This window comes from Hyperolius riggenbachi, chromosome 3 (genome assembly GCF_040937935.1).
Source record: "Hyperolius riggenbachi isolate aHypRig1 chromosome 3, aHypRig1.pri, whole genome shotgun sequence".
NCBI classification, from domain to species: domain Eukaryota; kingdom Metazoa; phylum Chordata; class Amphibia; order Anura; family Hyperoliidae; genus Hyperolius; species Hyperolius riggenbachi.
This window is the reverse complement of record NC_090648.1, coordinates 35,307,053-35,329,896: the sequence shown is the minus strand read 5'-3', so window position 1 is coordinate 35,329,896 and position 22,844 is coordinate 35,307,053. Positions and strand designations below refer to the sequence as shown.

The 22,844-nt window shown below is 47.1% G+C and overlaps 1 protein-coding gene across 7 annotated transcripts in view; it reads right to left on the bottom strand.

The window, feature by feature from the left end:
* Positions 1–987: 987 nt before the first annotated feature.
* KDM6B (lysine demethylase 6B) overlaps positions 988–22,844 on the bottom strand; it is a 222,653-nt gene continuing 200,796 nt past the window's right edge. For all 7 annotated transcript variants that reach the window (XM_068273987.1, XM_068273979.1, XM_068273985.1 and 4 more), the window contains 7 exons: positions 21,480–21,628; positions 20,998–21,112; positions 13,676–13,863; positions 11,022–11,163; positions 8,773–8,899; positions 8,516–8,686; positions 988–2,369 (listed from right to left, as the gene is read on the bottom strand). In XM_068273987.1, coding sequence (XP_068130088.1) covers positions 2,346–2,369; positions 8,516–8,686; positions 8,773–8,899; positions 11,022–11,163; positions 13,676–13,863; positions 20,998–21,112; positions 21,480–21,628 — 916 coding nt within the window. In that variant the 3' untranslated portion in view covers positions 988–2,345. The remainder of the gene's footprint in view (positions 2,370–8,515; positions 8,687–8,772; positions 8,900–11,021; positions 11,164–13,675; positions 13,864–20,997; positions 21,113–21,479; positions 21,629–22,844) is intronic.

Below are 22,844 nucleotides of genomic sequence, written 5' to 3'. Positions count from 1 at the left end.
GTCTGACTATATGCGGTCAACATTGTGAGGTAGAGGAACACTACAACTATAGAGATTTTTCTTTAAGCTCTGCAAAATCATTGACCAGGAGTCCCATCAAGACTAATATGCCTGAAATAAATGTTAAAAGTTATTGCAATATTAACCAAATGCTTATCCAGTAGGTCTCTGAGCACAAGCACTCAAAATGGCTACCATATCGCAGATGCTCAAAACTGCTCAACAGTGGGCCTGTGTGACAAAGCATCCCAGTAGAGCTTCTACACCTGTAGGATGTTACACAAAGGACCTTTACCAGCTATCAGTTCAGTGGAATCCATATCTATTGCTCCTCTACGACAGCCAATATCCATAATTGTTTGAGAGGCTTTTGACTCGAGGCATCCAACATGGTTTCCACAATTCAAGAGCTCCGCAAAGTGCTTATCCTTTGGGCCGCTGACTAGAAACACACCAAATGGCTAACACTCAACAGAGTGGACTATCTAGAGGTCTTTAGCAAAATAGCTATGCTGTGGGCCTCTTACCACACACCCATAACACAGCGATACAAAATGGACATCCTGCGACCCTTTACAACTCAATGAATACAAAAAGTGGTTGCCAAGTCCTTGAATCCATCAATTCATTTTCTTAAACAGTAATCAAGTTTCGGTAGGCTGTGATGGTGTGGCTCGAGTGACAATGTTTAGGTGGCCTTAGATAAATTAGGGGGTAAGGGGTGGCATACCAAGAACATTATTCAAGACCCAACTGGGGGAACAGGTGAAGCGGGAGGCGGAAAACAGAATAAAAGCACAGGAAGTGATCGTTGCGTGCAACACCAAGCATAAAATGTTAAAGCCACAAAATAAACTTAACCTAAGACAACGAGCTTCAAGAAAGAAGAAAATAAAAATTACACAAAAACATACAAAAATTAAAAAAAAAAAAAAAACAGCAGATGGGAAAAATTTCCATAGGCAAGTTAAACCAAATCTATATATATATTTATATATTTATATTTATTTATTTATAAATCTCTATATTACAGAAGGGGAGGGGAAAAAATAAAAAGGAAAAAAAAAATAAAAGAAAGAAAAATTTCGGAAAACAGCGGGGTGATGTTTCCCAAGAAATGGTTAAAAGGATGAAACTTGATGAATAGATAATTCTCTTTCTTTCTCTATATATATATTTATAAAAACCCGTAATCTCTCTCTTATAAGACAACCCAGAGAGAGGTCCTTTAGATCGCAGTGGTCAGGGTGCCAGATTTGTTTGTTTTTTTTCAATTTTTTACCTCAGAAAAAGCACCAGCAGAGGGCGACCATGATAAGCCCCACTTGGAGGAGAGTTTTCTTGCAAGTCTCTCTAAATTTGCCCCATGGGCTTTATGCTAGACTCCTGGCGCTTCAGTCCTGATCGTCCAAGACCCCTTTTAAAGCATTTCCAAAGGGTTGCAAGGAGGTCATGTTGCCAGATGAGCCCATTTGCTACCTATGAAATCCGCTGGGCACTATTTCCTGAAGGGAATGGAGAGGCTGCTTTCTCCAGAGTTCTGGCCTAGTCCCAAAGGACGGACACGCTTCCTTTCAACATGACCGACAAGCACACGTAAATGAAAGTCTCGATCAAGCAAGTCCTCCCCCACCCAAAAAAAGAAAAGAACTACACCCTCCCACCTCCCTACACCCCACCCAAAAAAATGTGATATCAGCATCAGTCCATCAGACCTCCCTCGGTGGGCCGCAGAGGCCCCGCCCCACTTCCCATAATGAAGCACCACTCAGTTTATTTTTTTTTTCTTTCATTTAAAAAAAAAATAAAAAGCACACTGTGCCCCCAACCTTAAGAAATAAAAGTCCTCAAAATACCCCACAAATTAATACAACTTCCCCCATCCCCACCCCAAAATAAAAGGAGTCAAATTCAAGATTTCAGAATAAATATTCCTGATAAAATTACAAAAAAAAAATAAAATTAAAATAAAATAAAAAGACTATCGACAGACATGTAGAATCCTGCTTCCTGATTGGCTGTTCCCGCAAGGGGGCGGGATCTGTGTAAACAAGGCTTGTGATTGGCTGGAGAGAGTGAAAAACCATGAGCTGCCATTCGGTTAAAAAAAATTAAAAACAGGAAAAACGGCTCCTTCCCCCTCCCACCCAATCGCTTGTGGCTCCGTTCCGTAGGTCACATCTGATTGTGGTTCCATTCTTGTAGGTCACATCTGATTGGCTGAGTGATTAGCACCACCCCTTTCCTCCCTGGTTGCTGGGAGGAAGGGTAGAGTTTTGATTGGCTGGCTCGGTGGTATATGGAGGCGGGAGAGGTTGTTGCAGGAGCAGTAGTGAAAAAGGGCATCACCGCGTGCTGGGAGGAGGGGTCTACAGAAAGAGAAGAATAAAAGGCATTAAAAAAAATAAAATTGATAAAACTGGTATAAATATTGTATGACTAAATCTAAACAGGCTAATCTAGTATTGTGAATTTATGTAGTGCCGACATCTTCCATGGCACTGTACAAAGTCCACAGTCATGTCACTAAAGGTGGCCACACATCACTAATTGTATGGCCAGATTGTCCATTATGCTCGGTACGCACAATACAATTTCCCGCCCGATCGACGGGAAGCGATTGATTATTTACGACATGTCCAATCGGCTCTCAAACGATAAAGCGATCAATTTTGCAAACATTCGAAAATCGATCGCTTTATCGATTGGGTGCATTTTGGCGATTGAATGGAAGGTTGCATCGTGTATACATGTCCAATCGCTCGGGTGGGAAATTGCCTCGTGTGTACCCAGCATTAGATAAGATTCCCCTCTGATCAAATCTGATCAGAGAGGGCTGTAGTGGCTTATCTGTAACTTCAAACAGGGTCTGTTAAGGGGCCCATACACCGAACGATTTTCCCGCCGATATACAGCAGATTCGATCACTGTGATCAAATCTGCTGTGAAATCGTTGAGCAAACGCTGACAGAACGATCGATTTCTGTCTGAAATCGATCATTCCCGTCGATCCGTCCGTGCGGAAGATTTTGCTCGATCGACGGCGGGTCGGGAGTGCATCGATAGCGGTGTTCGAATGCCCGATGGCCGACACTAGCGGCAATACAATACCTGATTCGGCCGGCGCGTGTCCCCTGGTCTCCGCTGTCATTTCTCCGTGCTCGGCTTCTCCAGCTTCACTGAACTTCCTGTCCCGACAGGAAGTTTACACAATAGAGTGCGCTCTACTGTTAAACTTCCCCGGCAGGAAGTGAAGTGAAGCTGGAGGAGTCGAGCATGGAGAAGTGACAGTGGAGACCAGGGGACACGCGCCGGCCGGATCATGTAATGTATGCAGGGGGGCGGCGGCAGCTTCACAGATTGTGATCGGTTTCATGCTGAAATCGATTTACAATCTGTTTGCAGTAAAGGCAGCCATACGATCCCTCTCTGATCAGATTCGATCAGAGAGGGAGCTGTTGGTCGGATCTGATGGCAAATTGACCAGTGTATGGCCACCTTTAGATTTTCGGTTAGATTATTTTCTGTAGAGACTGGTCATTATCTCTGGTGCATTGTCTGGTTATCTCCTGCTGATTAGAACAATAGTAGGCAGATAGATGGTTAGATAGATAATTTCCAACATGTTGGAAATTATCTATGTGGCAGGTAAATCTAACAGAAAATTGTATAGTGTGTACCTAGCATAAAGGGGCCCATACACTCAGCCGATTTTCTGGCCGACCGATTGATCCCGATCGATCGCAAATCGGTTGGCCAATCGACCGATCGATGGCCGATTTCGATCGATTTCGATGGATTTCCATCTAACAGGCAGGATGGAAAATTTGGGTCGATCTGATGAGATTGCTTATCAGTTTGCTTTGGCCTTAATGGAAATCTGATGGCAAAAAAATGCCATCAGATCGAATTTCAATAGATTTCAAACTAAAAATCTATTGGAATTCTATCCTGGTAAAAAATGTTCTAAAAACGCATCAGATAGATCATCAGATGCATTTCTTATCTATCTGCTGCCAATCTGACGAGTGTATGGGTACCTTTAGTCTTACACCCTGGTTGATTTGCATTTGTAGAGACTACCCCTTGCTGCATAATATCTTAGTCCACTCGCAGCTGAGCAGGACTTCCTGATTACACATTTGCCCTGACCGTACAAGATAAAAATTCTACAACACACCAAAGCTAACTTCGCTCTGTCTGTTAACCTCAAGGTGACCACTTAAGCAGCCCATACACTCAGCCGATTTTCTGGCCGACCGATCGATCGCGATTTCGATGGATTTCCATCGAACTTGCAGGGTGGAAAATTTAGGTCGATCTGATGAGATTGCTTATCAGTTTGCATTGGCCTTAATGGAAATCTGATGGCAAAAAAATGCCATCAGATCGAATTTCAACAGATTTCAAACTGAAATCTATTGGAATTCTATCCTGGTAAAAAATGTTCTAAAAACGCATCAGATAGATCATCAGATGCATTTCTTATCTATCTGCTGCCAATCTGACGAGTGTATGGGCACCTTAACAGTCCAATTTTTTAGCAAAAAATAATTCGAACGTTCAGAAATCCTGATCGGATTGGTTGAAAATAATCTCCATTGATGGGCACAATCGATTACAAACGATTATAAAAATAGTCATCTGATTGGATTTTAGTCAAACCAAAATTTGGATTTTCTTATTGGTTGTGATAGATAGGAAGCAAAGATTGGTTAGTTGATGGTGTAGTGAACGATTTTTCTTCCGATCAGAATTATCTGATCGCTCAGTGATTTTTTTCGCTAGAAATTGGATCGTTAGTGGCCACCTTCAGTTTGATTGCTGAAAACCAACCCAGCCTAGATCATGGACCCTCCCCTCCTTGTATACCCTACCTGATTGTGCATTATGCTCGCAGAATACTTACTGGGAGTACTACTCCAGTGTATGATCTTGCATTGTGTACCTTATCGCTTATTACCAGTATTGGCTTCGATTCATAAAAAGTAGTGCGATAAATCTGGGAGGGAAAATACCGCACTCTGTATTTTCCCGGTCTGTGTGCTAATTCATAAAGATTTTCCCAGCTGCCTTTGAAGGTCGGTAAATTACCGCAGCCCATTGAGCGGTAGAGCAGTGTGGCAATCTCTCTCCTTTGCCCTGCACAGAAGACTCACACAGACTGCTCTCTGCACAGAAGACTCACACAGACTGCTCTCTGCACAGAAGACTCACACAGACTGCTCTCTGCACAGAAGACTCACACAGACTGCTCTCTGCACAGAAGACTCACACAGACTGCTCTCTGCACAGAAGACTCACACAGACTGCTCTCTGCACAGAAGACTCACACAGACGGCTCTCTGCACAGATGACTCACACAGACGGCTCTCTGCACAGATGCCTCACACAGACGGCTCTCTGCACAGATGCCTCACACAGACGGCTCTCTGCACAGATGCCTCACACAGACGGCTCTCTGCACAGATGCCTCACACAGACGGCTCTCTGCACAGATGACTCACACAGACTTCGGCTCCCTGCACTTTGCATTGTTAACACCTCACCAGAGGTGTCGGTAACTATCATCTGGCTTACCGCTTGTTGAAGGCTTTATGAATTGACATTTGCTGACAATTTACTGACATGTGTTGGAGGTAACCACAGCCAAGTCGGTAATTTATCTCCCTGGTCGGTAATTGTAGCTTTTCATGCGGTAACAGCCTTTATGAATGGACACTTTGCTCTAGCCCAAACACTAGAGGTTTCAAAAGCTCTTCCCAATGTAATGCTATGGTTTTTTTTTTACAAAACCTCATTGCTTCAGTGTGCACAGACACATAGGATAACATTAGCAGCAGATTTAAAAACTCAAAACGCTCAGAAAAACTCCTCTGGTGTGCACCAGGCCATAGAGGAAACCTGGCCACTGCTGCCTCGGGTCCCAACCTGGAAGTCGTGGGCAATAAGGGCTTGTTCACACTATTCGCGCTTTTCCCTTTTTTTAGTGCTTTAAAAGCGCTTGTGCAATAAGTTACAATGTGAGTGTTCTCACATGTGTGATGAGCTTTCTTACCAAGTGCAAACGTGGCTCCTGCACCATTTCCAGAGCCTTTGCGCTTCAGTGGAAGGTACAGGAAAATTGCTAAGCGCTGTAAAAAGCGCGTTGAAAAGCAATTTTGTGAGTGCTTTTGCTCACAAATATTAGTTACATTCTGTTCCAGGTCAAAGAGTTCACTTCCCGATTGTCTGCAGGAAGAAAACCTCAAATCGCACTTAGGAAAGCGCTTAAAGGGGCACTATGGGGAAAAATGGTAACATTTAAAATATGTGCAAACAGACAAATAAGAAGAAAATTTTTCAAGAGTAAAATGAGCCATAAATGACTTTTCTCCTATGTTGCTGTCACTTACAGTAGGTAGTAGAAATCTGACAGAAGCGGCAGGTCTTGGGATTCTCAGGGATTGATTTTCAAAAGCACTTGGTGAATGGCAGTTGAATGGCAGTTGCTCTGTCCAACTGCCAAAAAACTGTGTAGCGAGCAGGAGTGTAACTGTCGGGCATAAAATAAAAAATCAATTCTATATTTTTATCTGGTAAACAAGCAATAAGGATGCTAACCAGGCAATCCAAAAGTTAAAATCTCTATTACTTTTCTTGTTTATAAATGATCATTCCCTAGTTTACCTGACTCTTATTTGGTACGTTGCCGCACAAAGAAAGTTGCAGGGCATGCTGGGTTGTCTTTTTTTGCTTCTTTATTTCCCCTCAGACTTAACGAATGTACAGAAGCAAAAATTTTTGATTTTATTCACGGCAGTTACACTTTAAATCCTTTTTAGGGATTATCTTTATAAAGAATAAAAGCCTTGCTGAGAATCCCCTGTGAAGAGATTGACTAGTCCAATCCATGTCACTTCTGTCAAATTTCTACTACCTACTGTGACAGCAACATAGGAGAAAAGTAATTTAGGTCTCATTGTACTCTGGAAAAACGCACTCCTTATTTGTCTATGTTTGCACATATTTTACATTGAACATTTTTCGCCAGTGCCCCTTTAAAGCACAAATCACTCTGAAAGTTCAGGGAAAAGAGCTTTAAAAAGTGCTCACAAAAGCACTCAGGCTTTGTTCACATTATAAATCGCAAGCACTAAGTGATATCTTCTGAGGTAAACAGGAGGCAGAGCTTGTGATGACTGGAACAAATGTATGGCCAATGGAAAATGTGTTCCCTGCAATCAGAAGCCCCTCCTCTTTTGCGTAGACTGGAGATTACATCACTTTTGGATCTTGGGAACATTAAATAGTACCCGAGGTGAGAGGGGTATGGAGGCTGCCATAGTTCCTTCTTAAAGCTATTGGGAACCCATTTATAAATAAAAAAAGTCAGATACTCACCTAAGGAGAGGGAAGGCTCGGTCCTAATGAGACTTCCCTCTCCTCTCCCGGTGCCCGTCCCGCTCAGGATCCCGCGTAGCAGTATTCGACCAGTTCGGTCAAATACTGCCACTTCCGCCGCCGAAGGGAGGTTTCGGAAGTCTTCGGGAGCACTCAGGCTCCCGAAGACGGGCCAATCCATACTGCGCATGCACAAGGGCCCTCTATGACGCACTCGCACATACGCAGTATGGAGCCACCTGTCTTCGGGAGGACTCTGCTCCCGAAGACTTCCGAAGTCCCCCACGGCGGGGATTTGAACGGAGGACCCTGAGGGCACCGGGAGAGGAGAGGGAAGGCTCATTAGGACTCAGAGCCTTCCCTCTTCTTAGGCGAGTATCTGACTGGCTGCAATACCAGTTGCCTGGCTGTCCTGCTGATCCTCTGCCTCTAATACCTTTAGCCATAGACCCTGAACAAGCATGCAGCAGATCAGGTGCTGTGACTTTACAGGATTAGCCATATGCTTGTTCCAGGGTTTTGACTCAGACACTACTTATGCCAGATGATCAACAGGGCTGCCAGGCAGCTTGCATGGTTTACAAAGAAATAACTATGGCAACCTCCATACCCCTCTCACTTGGGGTACCTTTAATGCTCCTGAAATCCAATAGTGATGTAATCTCCAGTCTACGCAAAAGTGCAAAAGAGGCGGGGCTTCTGACTGCAGGGAACAGGTTTTCTGTTGGCCATAGATTGTTTTTTTGTTTGTTCCCGTCATCACAAGCTATTTGAGGAAACTGCGGTAAACAGGAGGCTGAGCTTGTGATGAAAGACTGGTTAGTTTTTGCCAGGGTAATGTTCGCAGGCTTTTGCATTTCTCTTTACATCAACTTTAATCTAGCATGTGTACGGACCTTTAGCAGTCGGCTCACTGTATACAGATATCCTTGGGCAGGAGGTCTAGTGTAGTATTTTTAGATACAGTATGTGGGGCAACCATGCCAGCACTTATGTGCGCAAGCAGGGCAGTTTCTAGGCTACATTGCACCCAGGGCGAGGGTGTGAAAATTGCTTGCTCCCAGGCCTTGGAGGTAGTACTATGCAGCATTCATTCATACAGTAGCAGAGATTGCCCCCCCTAGCCCCTCACCAGGTGGAAGGTGTCATAAATATGCATAAGCTCCTCCATCTTGTACTGCTCCAGGATGACTACGCCGTTCATGCTGCCGTTGACCTGGCGGGCGCAGCTCTCACAGTGCACAAGGTAGGTGTTCTTCCCTCCGCTCTCACTGGTGACAAACAGGATGTTGAAAACCTCCACCTGCCAAAATGAGGAGAGACGGGACCATCAGACACCAGTAACACACCCTTTCCAGGCCCCACCCCCAGCCACAGAGCCACACTCACATCACACTCGTTGCAGTAATAGGCTGGTTCATCCTTCACTCTGGCCTGGTAGGCCAGCTTCTTCCCACTGCGGATCAAGTGGTCTCTCTGGATCTGACATCGCTTCATGGATTGCATGAGGCAGTACCTGCAAGAGGGTTAAACGCACACAAAAAAGCAAAGGAGGTCAGGATACAAACCAAAATGTCTCAAGTGGGACAATTAAAGTCTCCTTCCACTTTATACTCCCACCCCTCCCTTCCCAATCTCTTGACCTTATCCCCCCCCCCCCCCCCCCCTCTCACAGTTCATAAACCTATATCTGTATTTTCACATTCTAACATAAGCGTGGTCACGTGACCATCGTCCCTTCTTGCTAGTAAGAAAGGCCCATCATGGCGTCTGGTAGGCTGCCGACACAACCACACCATCCTACTCTGCGCTTTACAATCCCAATAGGAGAGGGGGGTTTGAGTGGCAGCTTGGCCACACCCCTCCTCCTGCATCCTGTATGGAGGTGTTGAGTGGAAGCTTGGCCACACTACTCCTCCAGCATCCTGTATGGAGGTGGTGTAGAGTGACAGCTTGGCCACACCTCTTCAGCATCCTGTATGGGAGAGGCGTAGGCTGGAAGCTTGGCCATACCTCTTCCTCCTGCATCCTGTTTGGGGGAGGAGTAAAGTGGCAGCTTAGCCACACCACCTCTCCTGCATCCTGTATGGTGGAGGTTTAGAGTGGCAGCTTGGTCACACCTCTTCCTCCTGCATCCTGTATGGTGGAGGTTTAGAGTGGCAGCTTGGTCACACCTCTTCCTCCTGCATCCTGTTTGGGGGAGGAGTAAAGTGGCAGCTTAGCCACACCACCTCTCCTGCATCCTGTATGGTGGAGGTTTAGAGTGGCAGCTTGGTCACACCTCTTCCTCCTGCATCCTGTATGGTGGAGGTTTAGAGTGGCAGCTTGGTCACACCTCATCCTCCTGCATCCTGTTTGGGAGAGGTGTAGTGTGACAGCTTGGCCTCCCCTTGCCGCTCCCAGAAGTGTTCCAACACAGAAGTACAGGGGGAGGTACCAGTTAGTAGTGGTCATGGATTAGGCTGCTCATCACTAAAAACAGGTATTTGTAGGTACTTTTTAAACAATTCATATGCTAACTGAATGTTGGGGGTCCAATAAAGGCAGGGAAGAAACAAAACAGTTTGGGCTGAGACACACCACAAAAGCTCCCCAAACGCTAGAGGTTTCAAAAGCTCTACCCAATGTAATGCTAGGTTTTTTTTTTTACAATACCTCATCGCTCCAGTGTGCATAGACACATAGGATAACATTAGCAGGAGGTTTCAAAAACTCAAAACGCTCATAAAAACTCCTCTGGTGTGCACCAGGCCTTTATCTTGATGTGCAACCCCTTCCCCCGGAGTTCTCCCAAATGACCAGCTACACGGCATAGCACTCCCTACTGAGAGTTATTAGTCAGGTGTGGCTGTTCCTTCTATGATGTTCATCACTTGACTCCCAGGAACATGTGACCGGACTCAGAGGGTAGAGTGAAGTGGGGAACCTAAGAAGGCTGCAGGATGTCAACAGAGCAAATCTGGTAGTCAACAACAATTTGCAGCGGCAACTCTGTGTAGGAGAGCACAGCAGAGGATTTATGTAGACCAGCTAAACTGATCAGTATATGGTCACGCTTTCTAGCAATAAAAACCTACATAACATCCAACCTCTACACTCCCAGTTCCATTATGATTAGAGTTACCCTAATAATATACTTTCCCATCAGACTAGATATGCCTGGGCATCTTGGCCCACCCGGTCTGTTTTGAGGTCATCAGATGACCTCTGACCTGCAGGCAACCGCAGGGTAGAGACACAGCTCGAGTCCCACCCATTGAAGCTGAATGCAGAGTGTAATATTAGTCTGTGTGAGGGAAGCGGCCGTATCTCACTAACCGCCCCCAGGAAACAGACCAAAAACTGCGACCGAGCGGGTGTCAGATGAGTAAGAGCATCATCATGTGGGAACACCTCCTTCTGAGCCACCCAAAGCTTTTGAAGTTTGTAAAAGGTTGAAGAGTGAACATGCAAGTAAAGGTGGGGAGGAGGCTCTTGACAGTACATGGAAGAGAGACCAGAGGAGATGAAGAGGAAGAAGAATGTAGGCGAGGCACAAGATTGAGGGTGGACAATAAATGAAGAGGAAATGAGGGTGATCAGCGAGGGGATGGAGATGGCTTGGAAGATGCGTCAACTGTGAAAGTCCGCGTACTCACTTCATCATACCGTACAGGTCTGGATCTGTGATCTTCACTGTCCGGGCCACATTCCAGGAGACGTGGATCATGGGCACGATGGATTTGACATTCTTCACCTCGTTCCACTCAAAGCGCTCCAGAGCCAGCTGGTACTGATAAGCTGCAAGAAGCATTGATCATCAAGAAGTGGCCTACAAGCAGATCATCCCCAGTTTTTGCAAAATGTACAATTTATTCTGATTAAACTACCCTTGGGGGGAATGCGTAAAATAGATTTGATCAAGAGACCAGATTGGTAAGGCAACAAATCATCATGATCACATGACCAGGTCTCACTTCAACTTTCTGTGCAAACTCAAAAATAGCCTTGTAGAGACTTCTAAGGTCACATGACCACGGAGAAACAGATGACAGGTGGTTTTTAAACTCCCAAATAATTTACATAGCATAAATTAATTATCTCTAGTTAAGGCATAGTAGAGTATCTAGCCAGCTTAAAAATGGGTGGGGCAGGACCGCACTCTCCTTGCATATGTTTTCAAGAGTGCTGCAGTCTCACCAAGTACAATACTGCATTACATTTGAAGTAATTTAAGATTTAACCTCCTGGGGGATACAATTATATCGCCCAGGAGGTGGCGCAGCACTATTTTAAAAAAAAAAAATATTTTTTAAATCATGTAGCGAGCCCAGGGCTCGCTACATGATAGCCGCTGTGCAGCGGCATCCCCCCACCCCCTCCGATCGCCTCCGGCATACAAAGCAAACAGGAAATCCCGTTCAGAACGGGATTTCCTGTTTGGCTTCCCCCGTCGCCATGGCGACGATCGGGATGACGTCATCGACGTCGTGACGTCAGAGGGAGTCTCGATCCACCCCTCAGCGCTGCCTGGCACTGATTGGCCAGGCTGCGCAGGGGGTCTTGGGGGGGGGGGGGGAGCGGCACGGCGAGTAGCGGCGAATCAGCGCGGAGCGGGCGGCGATCGGTATATACACGCAGCTAGCAAAGTGCCAGCTCCGTGCAACAAAAAAAAAATTATGCAAATCGGCCCACCAGGGCCTGAGAAAACCTCTGTGGCGGCTTACCCCGAGCTCAGCTCGGGATTATCCCCCAGAGGGTTAAAGGATACCCGAGGTGACATGTGACATGATGAGATAGACATGTGTATGTACAGTGCCAAGCACACAAATAAATATGCTGTGTTCCTTTTTTTCCCTCTCTGCCTGAAAGAGTTGCTCCCGACAATCTTGCCGCCGTCTCCCCGCCGAGCTCGCTTGCTCTGCCGTCTCTATAAATGGCAGCGCCCTATGAGCGGACCAGGAGCAGATTTCATTGGCTCCTGACCCTATCTATCCACGTAAGCAGCTCCCATTGGCTTACATTGATAGGCAGGGTCAGAAGCCAATGAAATGACCAGCTCACAGGAACTCTGCCTTCTACGGCAGAGTCGGTGGCCCAGGTTCCCGTCGTGCGGCGGTGATGGCGATTGGTCGTTATGCCGTCGTTTCTGCTGCCAGTGGCCTCTGGTCCTTAACCACCCTGGCGTTCTGATTAAATCGCCAGGGTGGCTGCGGGAGGGTTTTTTTTAAATAAAAAAAAAAAAACTATTTCATGCAGCCAACTGAAAGTTGGCTGCATGAAAGCCCACTAGAGGGCGCTCCGGAGGCGATCTTCCGATCGCCTCCGGCGGCAAGAGATAACACGGAAGGCCGCAACGAGCGGCCCTCCGTGTTTCGCTTCCCTCGTCGCCATGGCGACGAGCGGAGTGACGTCATGGACGTCAGCCGACGTCTTGACGTCAGCCGCCTCCGATCCAGCCCTTAGCGCTGGCCGGAACTGTTTGTTCCGGCTACGCTGGGCTCGGGCGGCTGGGGGGACCCTCTTTCGCCGCTGCACGCGGCGGATCGCCGCGCTGCAGCGGCGATCAGGCAGCACACGCGGCTGGCAAAGTGCCGGCTGCGTGTGCTGCTTTTTATTTGGTGCAAATCGGCCCAGCAGGGCCTGAGCGGCAGCCTCTGGCGGTGTTGGACGAGCTGAGCTCGTCCAGACCGCTCAGCAGGTTAAGGGGGCAGAGACCGCTGGTACTTAACCAGCCGGGCGGTATGGACGAGCTCAGCTCGTCCATCACCGCCGGAGGCTGCCGCTCAGGCCCTGCTGGGCTGATTTTCATCAAATAAAGAGCAGCACACGCAGCCGGCACTTTGCCAGCCGCGTGTGCTGCCTGATCGCCGCCGCTCTGCGGCGATCCGCCGCGAGCAGCGGCGAAAGAGGGTCCCTCCAGCCGCCTGAGCCCAGCGTAGCCGGAACAAAAAGTTCCGGCCAGCGCTAAGGGCTGGATCGGAGGCGGCTGACGTCGGCTGACGTCCATGACGTCACTCCGCTCGTCGCTATGGCGACGATGTAAGCAAAACAAGGAAGGCCGCTCATTGCGGCCGGCCTTGTTTATTCTGGGCGCCGGAGGCGATCGGAAGAACGCCTCCGGAGCGCCCTCTAGTGGGCTTTCATGCAGCCAACTTTCAGTTGGCTGCATGAAATAGTTTTTTTTTTATTTAAAAAAAACCCTCCCGCAGCCGCCCTGGCGATCTTAATAGAACGCCAGGGTGGTTAAATGGTTAAAAAAAAATTCTACATCTCTTCAGGGACATACGTAGGAAGAAGGGTTGGTACTTACGTGTCAGAGGACCCACATTCCAGGCGATGTTATTGCACCAGCCAATGGCTTGCACCCAGTGGACAGTTCCTGCATTGATCCAGACTAGATCTCCGGGGCGCTGCACAAACCGATAGACGGGGATGTCAGAGCGGTAAAGGTCTTCCAACACCGGCCACCATGATCCAGTCAGATAATCCAAATTGTGCCTGGAAAGCAGAAAGTGAAATGGTCAGATGCTGGAAGCATGCATCAACACAGGCATGACCGAGGGCAACACCCTCTACAGACAAAATCCACAGCAATGAACTAAGGGAAACTGTAAGGACATGAATAGGAAGGCCACCATCTTTATTCTTTTTTTTACAAATGTTATTCCCTGGGTATCATGCTGATCCAAATCAAGAAATTAGTGTGTGCACCACTAACAAGCACCAGAACCTTTTTTTAAAAATTTGAATATTGTCCCATGCTTCTTCCCATCAACCCATCGCAGGATACCCCAAATATAATAAAATATTGACAGTGATCGTTCTTCTTGGGCTTCAGAACATATTGAAGGAGATACAGGAAAGTTGGGACATCATTTTCTTCTCTCTCTGCAAGATTATTGTCTCCATAAATTTGTAAGGCTATGATTGGCTGGGTCATAATCTCCTACCTTCACGGCTAAAGCAGGAAGTGATCGAAGCAAGTCAGAGGTTTACAGGCCACTTCTATACACGCTAGACTAAAGGTCCGTACACACGCTGGGTGGGCGTGCCAACGACAGTCCGGCGTATGTACGCACTGTCGGCGGACTGATACGGCTGTTTCCGAGCGATCCGCCCGTCGTTGCCTCCAGTCCGGCGTGTGTACGGACCTTAAGGTCGTCTGAAGCATCAGACAGACAATCTAAACACATGGAGCCAGTATTTAAGTAACAAGGTCGTTTGGAATATCGTGTGGGTGGACAACGTCATGTAGTCTTTGGTTGAGAAGGGGAGGGGGGTGGAATTGGACACTATGCTTCAAAAAGTTTAGAGAAGCCACAGACCATCTTCAAACCTCTCTTGGATAAATAATGGGCAGCTAGAAGGCGAGGGGGAAGCATGGCAGCTCCTGTAGCTATTAAAAACCAGGAGAAATTGCAGGAAAAAAAAAATGTGGTTCCTTTTAACTACTATGCACCCATGACGGATCCAAATCAGAGACCATTGTCTGAACACTTATTGCAAGGGACTTAGCACTGAAGCCAAAAGGTCAGCATGATAGCCAGGCATGGCTGCCTTCATATTTTTTTTCTTAACAGGTTCCGAAGACCAAGCTCCTAAAAAACCCTCTGTAGACATTCCTGGGTAAGCTCTCCAATGTAGTAAAGATGCAAGAGTAACATTCGGTCTAGCGTTCTATACGTTGTAGTGCAGTAGGCTGAGAAAAAGTCCTCCATGCCTCACTGTCCTGCAGATTCTCAATGCTTTCAAAGAAGTCCAAGAAGAACTCGGGTTTCTAAGAAAACTGGAATATCTCTATTCTGGAAGAGATTTCTGGAGTAAGATCATCTAGGTTTTGCAAGCCTCAAGAGCTGTGAGGTGGTTGCATTGCTTGGATGCAGAGCAAAGAAAGCCATGTTTTATGAAAGCCTTAGCACTGCAGCAGATGCGGAGCTTAGTTTTGGAGCTGGAATTAATTTTGAAACCAGAATGGTAAACTAGATTTATGGATAGTGATGCTTTAAATCAGTGCTGTTCACGGACGTGGAGGGCCAAGCTCTCGGGAGTCTTGGCCTGGAGGGGAACAGAGCCTGTGAACAGATCGTAGCCAGAGGTTGAGTCAAGCAGAACACAGATCATGGAGCCATGCAACAATGTCCTGGCTTCAGGATGCAGACACAAGCGTAGAGAAAGACGGAGTGGGAATGGCGCTGCAAATAGATGGGCCACAGCGAGAGCTCTTGCGGGCCAGATGGACAGCACTGCTTTAAATGTAGTAATCTCAAATTCTGAAAGGGAGATTTTTGTTTCAGAACAGGAGCCGGAGGAGGAGGGAGTAAATAGAGCCTCTGGAGGTAAAGCTGAGAGTCTGAACCCCAGAGCCACACAGTTGCTAAAAAAAAAAAAAACTCTCCAGTGCTTAAAGGACTCACGAGGTGACATGTGACATGATGAGATAGACATGGGTATGTACAGAGCCTAGCACACTAATATTTATGCTGTGTTCCTTTTTTTTCCTTTCTCTGCCTGAAAAAGTTAAAAATCAGGTATGTAAGTGGCAGTTCCTGTCCGGGTCGGGACCAGGTCGGACTCTACCGTACCGTAACCCTCCCTGATGAGGAATTGCAGCCATAAAACACTTTAGTGGCAGTAAATGGCTTCTAAGTGCAGGAAAGAGATACAAAAGGTCAATAGTTCATATATTTTAGCCCCGGCATACTTCAATTAATGCGTCATTAAGAAAAGGCCATACAACAGTAAAAGCTTAAAAAGTGGATATAAATATAAAATAAAACCACGGGATAACTTTAAAAGTCATTTTTAGAAGGAGGAGGACGGATACAATTGTTTATCTCAGTTTTTTTTTTTTGCCTTGGATGTCCTTTAACTCTTTAGCAGCAAATTTATTTAGAACCCAGGTCAATTGATTTTAGGACTTTTTTTTTTATTATTTCTTACTTGTTACATGTCCTTGCTTCTAGTTAGTACTTCTGTAATGTTTATTTATGGCCACTTGTCACTAGGGGGCAGTGTGAGACAATAGAGGACTTCTGCTTTCAGCTTCTATATTTTCTGCTTACACAGAGAGATCAAAGCATTCCAAGAATTTACAGCTCAACGAGTTCTGCCGACTGAGGTCAAAAGCAGGGCCCTTATCTCAAATGAGATAATTAGTGAAGTTGCTAATTGGTTTAAAGCCTGGAGCCCTACCAACTGAAGTTTAACCACCCTGGTGGTATTGACGAGCTCAGCTCGTCCAGGAAAAACCTTGCTGAAAGCGGTATTGACGAGCTGAGCTCGTCAATACTGCCAGGGAGATTTATTGTTTCTCTGCCCCGCCGGCTGCACTTTTCCCTCATCAGAGGGATTCCCCAGGATGGCTGGATGCCTGTCAGCACGCTGTGGGTAGCGATCTGTGCTACCCACAGCGTGCAGAACTAGCATCCAGCCACCCGGGGGAATCCCTGTGCAGCCATCGGAGCAGAGAATGTGCTCAGCAGCATGCGGGATTCCCCTGCTGTGCTGCGGGTGGCTGGTGCGGGGATCCCCTCTGTGGGGGGGGGCGGGGGGTGTCCCCTGCTGTGCTGCGGGTGGCTGGTGCGGGGGGAGGGTGTCCCCTTCTGTGCTGGCTGGTAGTGGCCGGTACCGGCGGGGATCCTCTCTGTGGGGAGGGGGGGGAGGGGGCATCCCCGTAATGTGCATGCGGGTGACCCTGTAGTGTGTGTGTGTGGGGGGGGGGCGGGTATCCCCCCTATGGGGCTGGTCTTGGCCGGTCGGGGACACCCCCTTCTGTGCGGGGGGGGGGGGGAGGTGGGTGTCCCCTTCTATGAGAGCTGTGGGTGGCCTTTCCCTCCTCCCTCTCTGTCCCCCGTGCCCCCCTCACCCCCGATCCTGTGCCCCCCCCCATCCCGTGTCTCCCCCCTGTCAGTCAGAAGCCCTGCTTTACTCACCTGAGGGCTTTCTCCTGCGCTGGCCGAGATGCACACCCTCCATCTCCATCGCCGAAGTCCCGGTCTCTAATTACAGTACGCGGCTTGGTGACGTCACCAAGCCGCGTACAGTAATTACAGAGAACACGAGACTTCGCGATGGAGGAGGAAGTGCGCCGCTTCCGCTGCAGGAGCAAGCCCTCAGGTGAGTAGATCAGGGCTTCTGACGGGGGAGACACGGGATTGGGGGGGGGGGGGGGCACAGGGGATCGGAAGGGATGGGGGGAAGAGGAGGGAGAGGCCACCCACAGCCCTCATAGATGGGGACACCCACCTCCCCCCCACAACAGAAGGGGGTGTCCCCGACAGACCATGACTAGCCCCCATAGAAGGGGATATCCCCCACACACACAGAAGGGCCACCCAGCCACCTGCACGCGCAGTATGGGGATCCCCCCCCCCACATAGGGGATCCCCACCGGCCACTACCAGCCAGCACAGAAGGGGAGCCCCCCCACAGAAGGGACACCCGGCCAGAGTCAGGGGGCATCGGGGGCAATAGGGGGGGGGGGGCAGAGGCACCCGCAAACCTGGCTCCCTATACATATGACTCCCTACACCTGGCTGCACATCTGTCTCCTATACACCTGGCTGCACATCTGTCTCCTATACACCTGGCTGCACATCTGTCTCCTATACACCTGGCAAACATCTTGCTCCCTATATACCTGGCAAAACATCTGGCTAAACTATTCCTGGCTAATACATCTGGCTAACTACACCTGGCTATACATCTGGCTAACTACACCTGGCTGCACATCTGGCTAACTATACCTGGCTATACATCTGGCTAACTATACCTGGCTATACATCTGGCTAACTATACCTGGCTATACATCTGGCTATACATCTGGGTCTTATACTCACCATTGGCATGCTGATCCCTCGTCGCGTACCTCTGATAGCTTCCCTGGTGCCTTCTTCCATGTCCCTTGGCGGATTTTGCTTCTCCCTTGGAGATCACATGTCCCCCGTCGATCGGCGTTGATGGAACCAGTGTCACACAGCATCATCAAAATCGCGCAGCAAACACTTTTTTTTTTAAATTTAATTCAATACAATAACCTGTATTGAATTCAATACAAAAAAAAAAGATTGCAAAAAAAAAAAAAAATTGGTTGAAAATTATGGGAAATTAATTGAACCACTTTTTGCACGGAAATCCTGGGGAAATAGAACGCCAGGGTGGTTAAAGAGGAACGCCAGTGAAAATAATGTAGTAAAAAAAGTGCTTCATTTTTTACAATAATTATGTATGAATGATTTAGTCAGTGTTTGCTCATTGTAAAATCTTTCCTCTCCCTAATTTACATTCTGACATTTATTACATGGTGACATTTTTACTGTGGGCAGGTTATGTAGCTGCTCCTAGCTGTTTTGGCTGTTAGAGACAGCTGTAAACAGCTAATTCCTGTCTGTGAAAACCTTGTTATATTGTGGCAGTTTGCCCAGAGTACCGCGGTACTCAGAGCTTCTTGTGGGAGGGGTTTCAGCACAAAATCAGTCATACAGCACCCCCTGATGGTCTGTTTGTGAAAAGCATTATATTTTTCATGTAAAAGGGGGTATCAGCTACTGATTGGGATAAAGTTCAATTCTAGGTTGGAGTTTCTCTTTAAGCACCCTTATAGAGCAACTTCTTCATGCCTAATGAAATGAGGAGGAACTGGAGAAGCTTCTTTCAGAGCACAAAGAGGTGCCTGCTTGAAGCTACCTCATTTTTCTGTTGGACCTCAACGATCTTCTAGCCCCGTCACGGTATTCTAGCATCAGGGTTATTGGACAGATCCACTGTGGTCTTCTGTACCAACTGCCTTGTTGGACACAGAACTACACTTCCCATCATCCCTAGCGGTGACTGTTCACTGCTTATACTCTGCCGACAATGCTGAATCCAGATGGCTGGTGTCAGTTTGCAGTTCTGCTGCCAAAGGAGCAGAATCAAAGTAACACACTCTCGCTGTCCTCTCAACACAGGAAGCGCAGCCATATTGCTCTTTTCAGCAACCTCTGCAGAAAAATACAAGGAGAGCAGATGAGCAAAGCAAAGATAAGCAATCCATTCAGCTGTACACATGGCTTAACTGCAAACAGTGAAACTTACTTACCTTACGTCTGTACATAGTCATTTTGGAGTATTAGTATGTTCTAGCAACACTGCTGCCAAATCGCTCAATTAGTGTGGGTGTGGAAAATACAACTGCATCCTGCACAGTGCAGCCAATTACTTATAAAGGTAGAGGAAAATACCTGGGCCATCAGTGCTGCAGAGTACTGACTACATGAGTGCAGATTGTGCTTGCAGTGAGCAGTTACCAGGCAGCTGCAAGCAGTGGGCCAGGCAGCTGCAAGCAGTGGGCCAGGCAGCTGCAAGCAGTGGGCCAGGCAGCTGCAAGCAGTGGGCCAGGCAGCTGCAAGCAGTGGGCCAGGCAGCTGCAAGCAGTGGGCCAGGCAGCTGCAAGCAGTGGCCAGGCAGAAGCAAGCAGTGGCCAGGCAGCAGCAAGCAGTGCAACTAGAACAAGTAACTTGTCTATATATCTTATCTAAAGTTTAGATAGTTTACACAACAAATCTAGCTGCAAACAGCTTTAATAGAATATGGATTATTTCTTCCTGTGATACGACAGCAGCCATGTTGTTTGTAAACATTACACAGAGGTAGGGTTATCTGCATCTTGAGCAAAAAAACCCTAATTACCCCCCCTCCTCTGAAATCTCTGGCTAGTAATACCTCCCCCTCCTCCTGCCCAGACTGAGCTCCCATGAGCCCTTGCTACTGTCTGAAAGTTCCTTTACTCTCTGAAAAACTGGGTGTGGCTTGTTTAGTTTATAGGAAATTAGAGTTAAAACAAAAAAGTATTTGGCTTGAGGAACGCCCTATAAACAATAGGAAAGGAGCACAATTATGCAATGAGTAAAAGTTCGTCTCGGATCCACTAACCTTAGCGGTAATCCCGAGTCAGGCACGGGATGGAAATCCGCAGCTCAGAGCGGTAATCCCGTGCCTGCGTGAGTTATATGCAGGAGCTGCTGCAGATCTCTCTGTAGTATGTTTCTTAATGCTTGTTTTTAGGGTCTAAAAGCTTGTGTAAAAAAAAAAAAAAAGGCATGGCTTTTAGACCCTAAACACGGAAATAATCATAACGCCAAGGAGGTTTATGAACATGGCTTCCCTCTAATAAAAGAAAAAAGTTGACTCAGCCAGGCCTTGGGATGTGTTCCAAGTCGCACTTCATCTTCTTATACTTCCGCCTTCAGAGTGGAAGTTCCGTCTTAGAAGGCAGAAGTATAAAAAGATGGAGCGTAGCCTGGAATGCATTGGAAAGGAGGCAGTGGCTTATGAGATTTAAAACTTGCGTACACAGCCCACGTTCCTCTCAAACTGAAGGAAGACGTCACATTTAGTGAAGTCAATCTCGCTCATTCCTATTCTCGGTCTTCGGAACAAATTTGACACTTTAGTTTTGGGTAACTGCGAGCTATTTGTCACCACTCAGTAATATGTATTTCTTTGAGAAGAAACTAGTACAGACACAATGGTTGGTGTCTCTGTTGCCGACTACTGGTAGAAACCAGAAGTTAAAGACTAGAGTACAGAGCTCCATGTTCGCAACAAGCAGTAATCTACCTAACTCACCAAACCGCAACATTTCCAACTCACCTATCACAGAAGGCGCTGATCTTATCCCAGTAATTTTCATGCACTGCAAACCACTCACAGTCCCCAGGGCCAATGTTTATATTGACTGAGCAGAAGTTGTTGTTCTCCTGATGACCTACAAGAGCAGAAGAGATCATTTATGACAGACGGCACAGCCTACTATATGCTATGCTACACAGAAGAGGACAGCGGGGGACAGTCATGAAGTGGGAGAGAAGTTGAGTAGACAGAAAGAATAGGTATCAAGAGTGGACATTAAAGAGGTTTTTAGGAACCAAACAGAAAAGAAAAATGATAGATACAGATAAGTGGAAGGAAAAAAATAAAGCGGAAATCAACATCAGGAAATAGAAGATTAAGCAAAGAAAGAAAGGAGAAACCAAAAAAGTGGTGAGCAGACACGAATGGAAATGATAGCCCAAAATATACAAACAAAAAGTAAAATGAAATAAAATGTTCATGTATGGAGATAGAAACAATACCTGGTGTACGACTGCCGGGGACCTTCATGTAGAGCTGTACTGTGTTCATGCCAAGAATGGTATGGCCCACGTGACTCAACATGTTTGAATTAGAGGAAACCCGCATAAAGGAAGGCAGCTTCAGAAGCTCTTGCAACTGAGGCTTCCACCTGGAAGTGACCAAGAAATACAAGTCAATACAAGGACTTGACGATACCAAACGACTCATATACATCATCACTTTGCCATTCATGCCTGGAAAATTGCAAAACGTGCATAACATTCCTGCCTGGAAGATCTAACCGTCATCTTCTGCTCCTTCGTAGTCATCTAAACCACAATGAAAGTGGCAATTGCAATGGTACCATCAAAAAACGGCCAAACATAAAAGCGGTGCAGAAGAGCAAGCCTAGTTAGATCCATACCATTAAAAGGTTCACCCTACCAGTTATCAGATACCCTTCTGTTCGAATGAGTAGGCCACAGGGTCTGCCCATGTGAAGACCTGAGACGTTCCACTCAATCTACAGGGATTTCCACTCCAAGTCACCCTCAGAAACTGTACACCAGATGAAAGAGGGAGGGTGTGGTTTGGCAAGTATCAAAGCCACTGTCCTAGATAAGACACTTTGGATCTAATAACATATCAAAATATCTAAGCAGACGAGCTGCTGAGAGAATGCCTAAGCTAATCTGCTGACTTGGAAGAAGAGGAAGTGATAAAGAAAGACAGGATCCTGCATAGCAGGGTAGTAGAATTCCAGTCCTCAAGGGCTGAGGTCCTCACACATTTTTAGCACAGCTTTGATGGAACTGAATCAGGAAAGGTATGGTTCCTCAAGTAGAACGCATTTCACCGTCCATTCTTAACACTGGCATGGACATGGCCCTTGAGGACTGGAGTTGGACAGCCCTGCTGCATAGGATGTACCTTCAACAGTATGAGGTGGCAACCTTGGAAAATCCTATTAGTGGCTGGAGAGAGCTGGACTGACGGCACAGAGCCACCAAGCATATGGACAGGCACTAGAGAGATCCACAACACCAGGCATCTACCAAAGTTGGCAGGGCTCAAAGAGCAGGCTTGCAGAGGGGCCTTGGACAAGGCCTAATACACTGAAGGGTTCAGCCCATACGCTGTACAGACGTTCTGTACACAATGAGGGGTACTCAGTTGTGCCATTGTATAGTGTTCCCGTCTGCATCTCACATGCTGGCAAAGTACAAATGGGAAATTCCATGGAAGGCGGTAGAAGATATCAGATAAGATCTAGAAACGGACCAATCAGCTAGATAGCAGGGAAGTAGACAAAGCCCAGCAGCAGTGATGATGGGCGTATCAGTGCCAAGTAACAGCAATACTAAGGAGGTGAGGTAGGAGGAGCT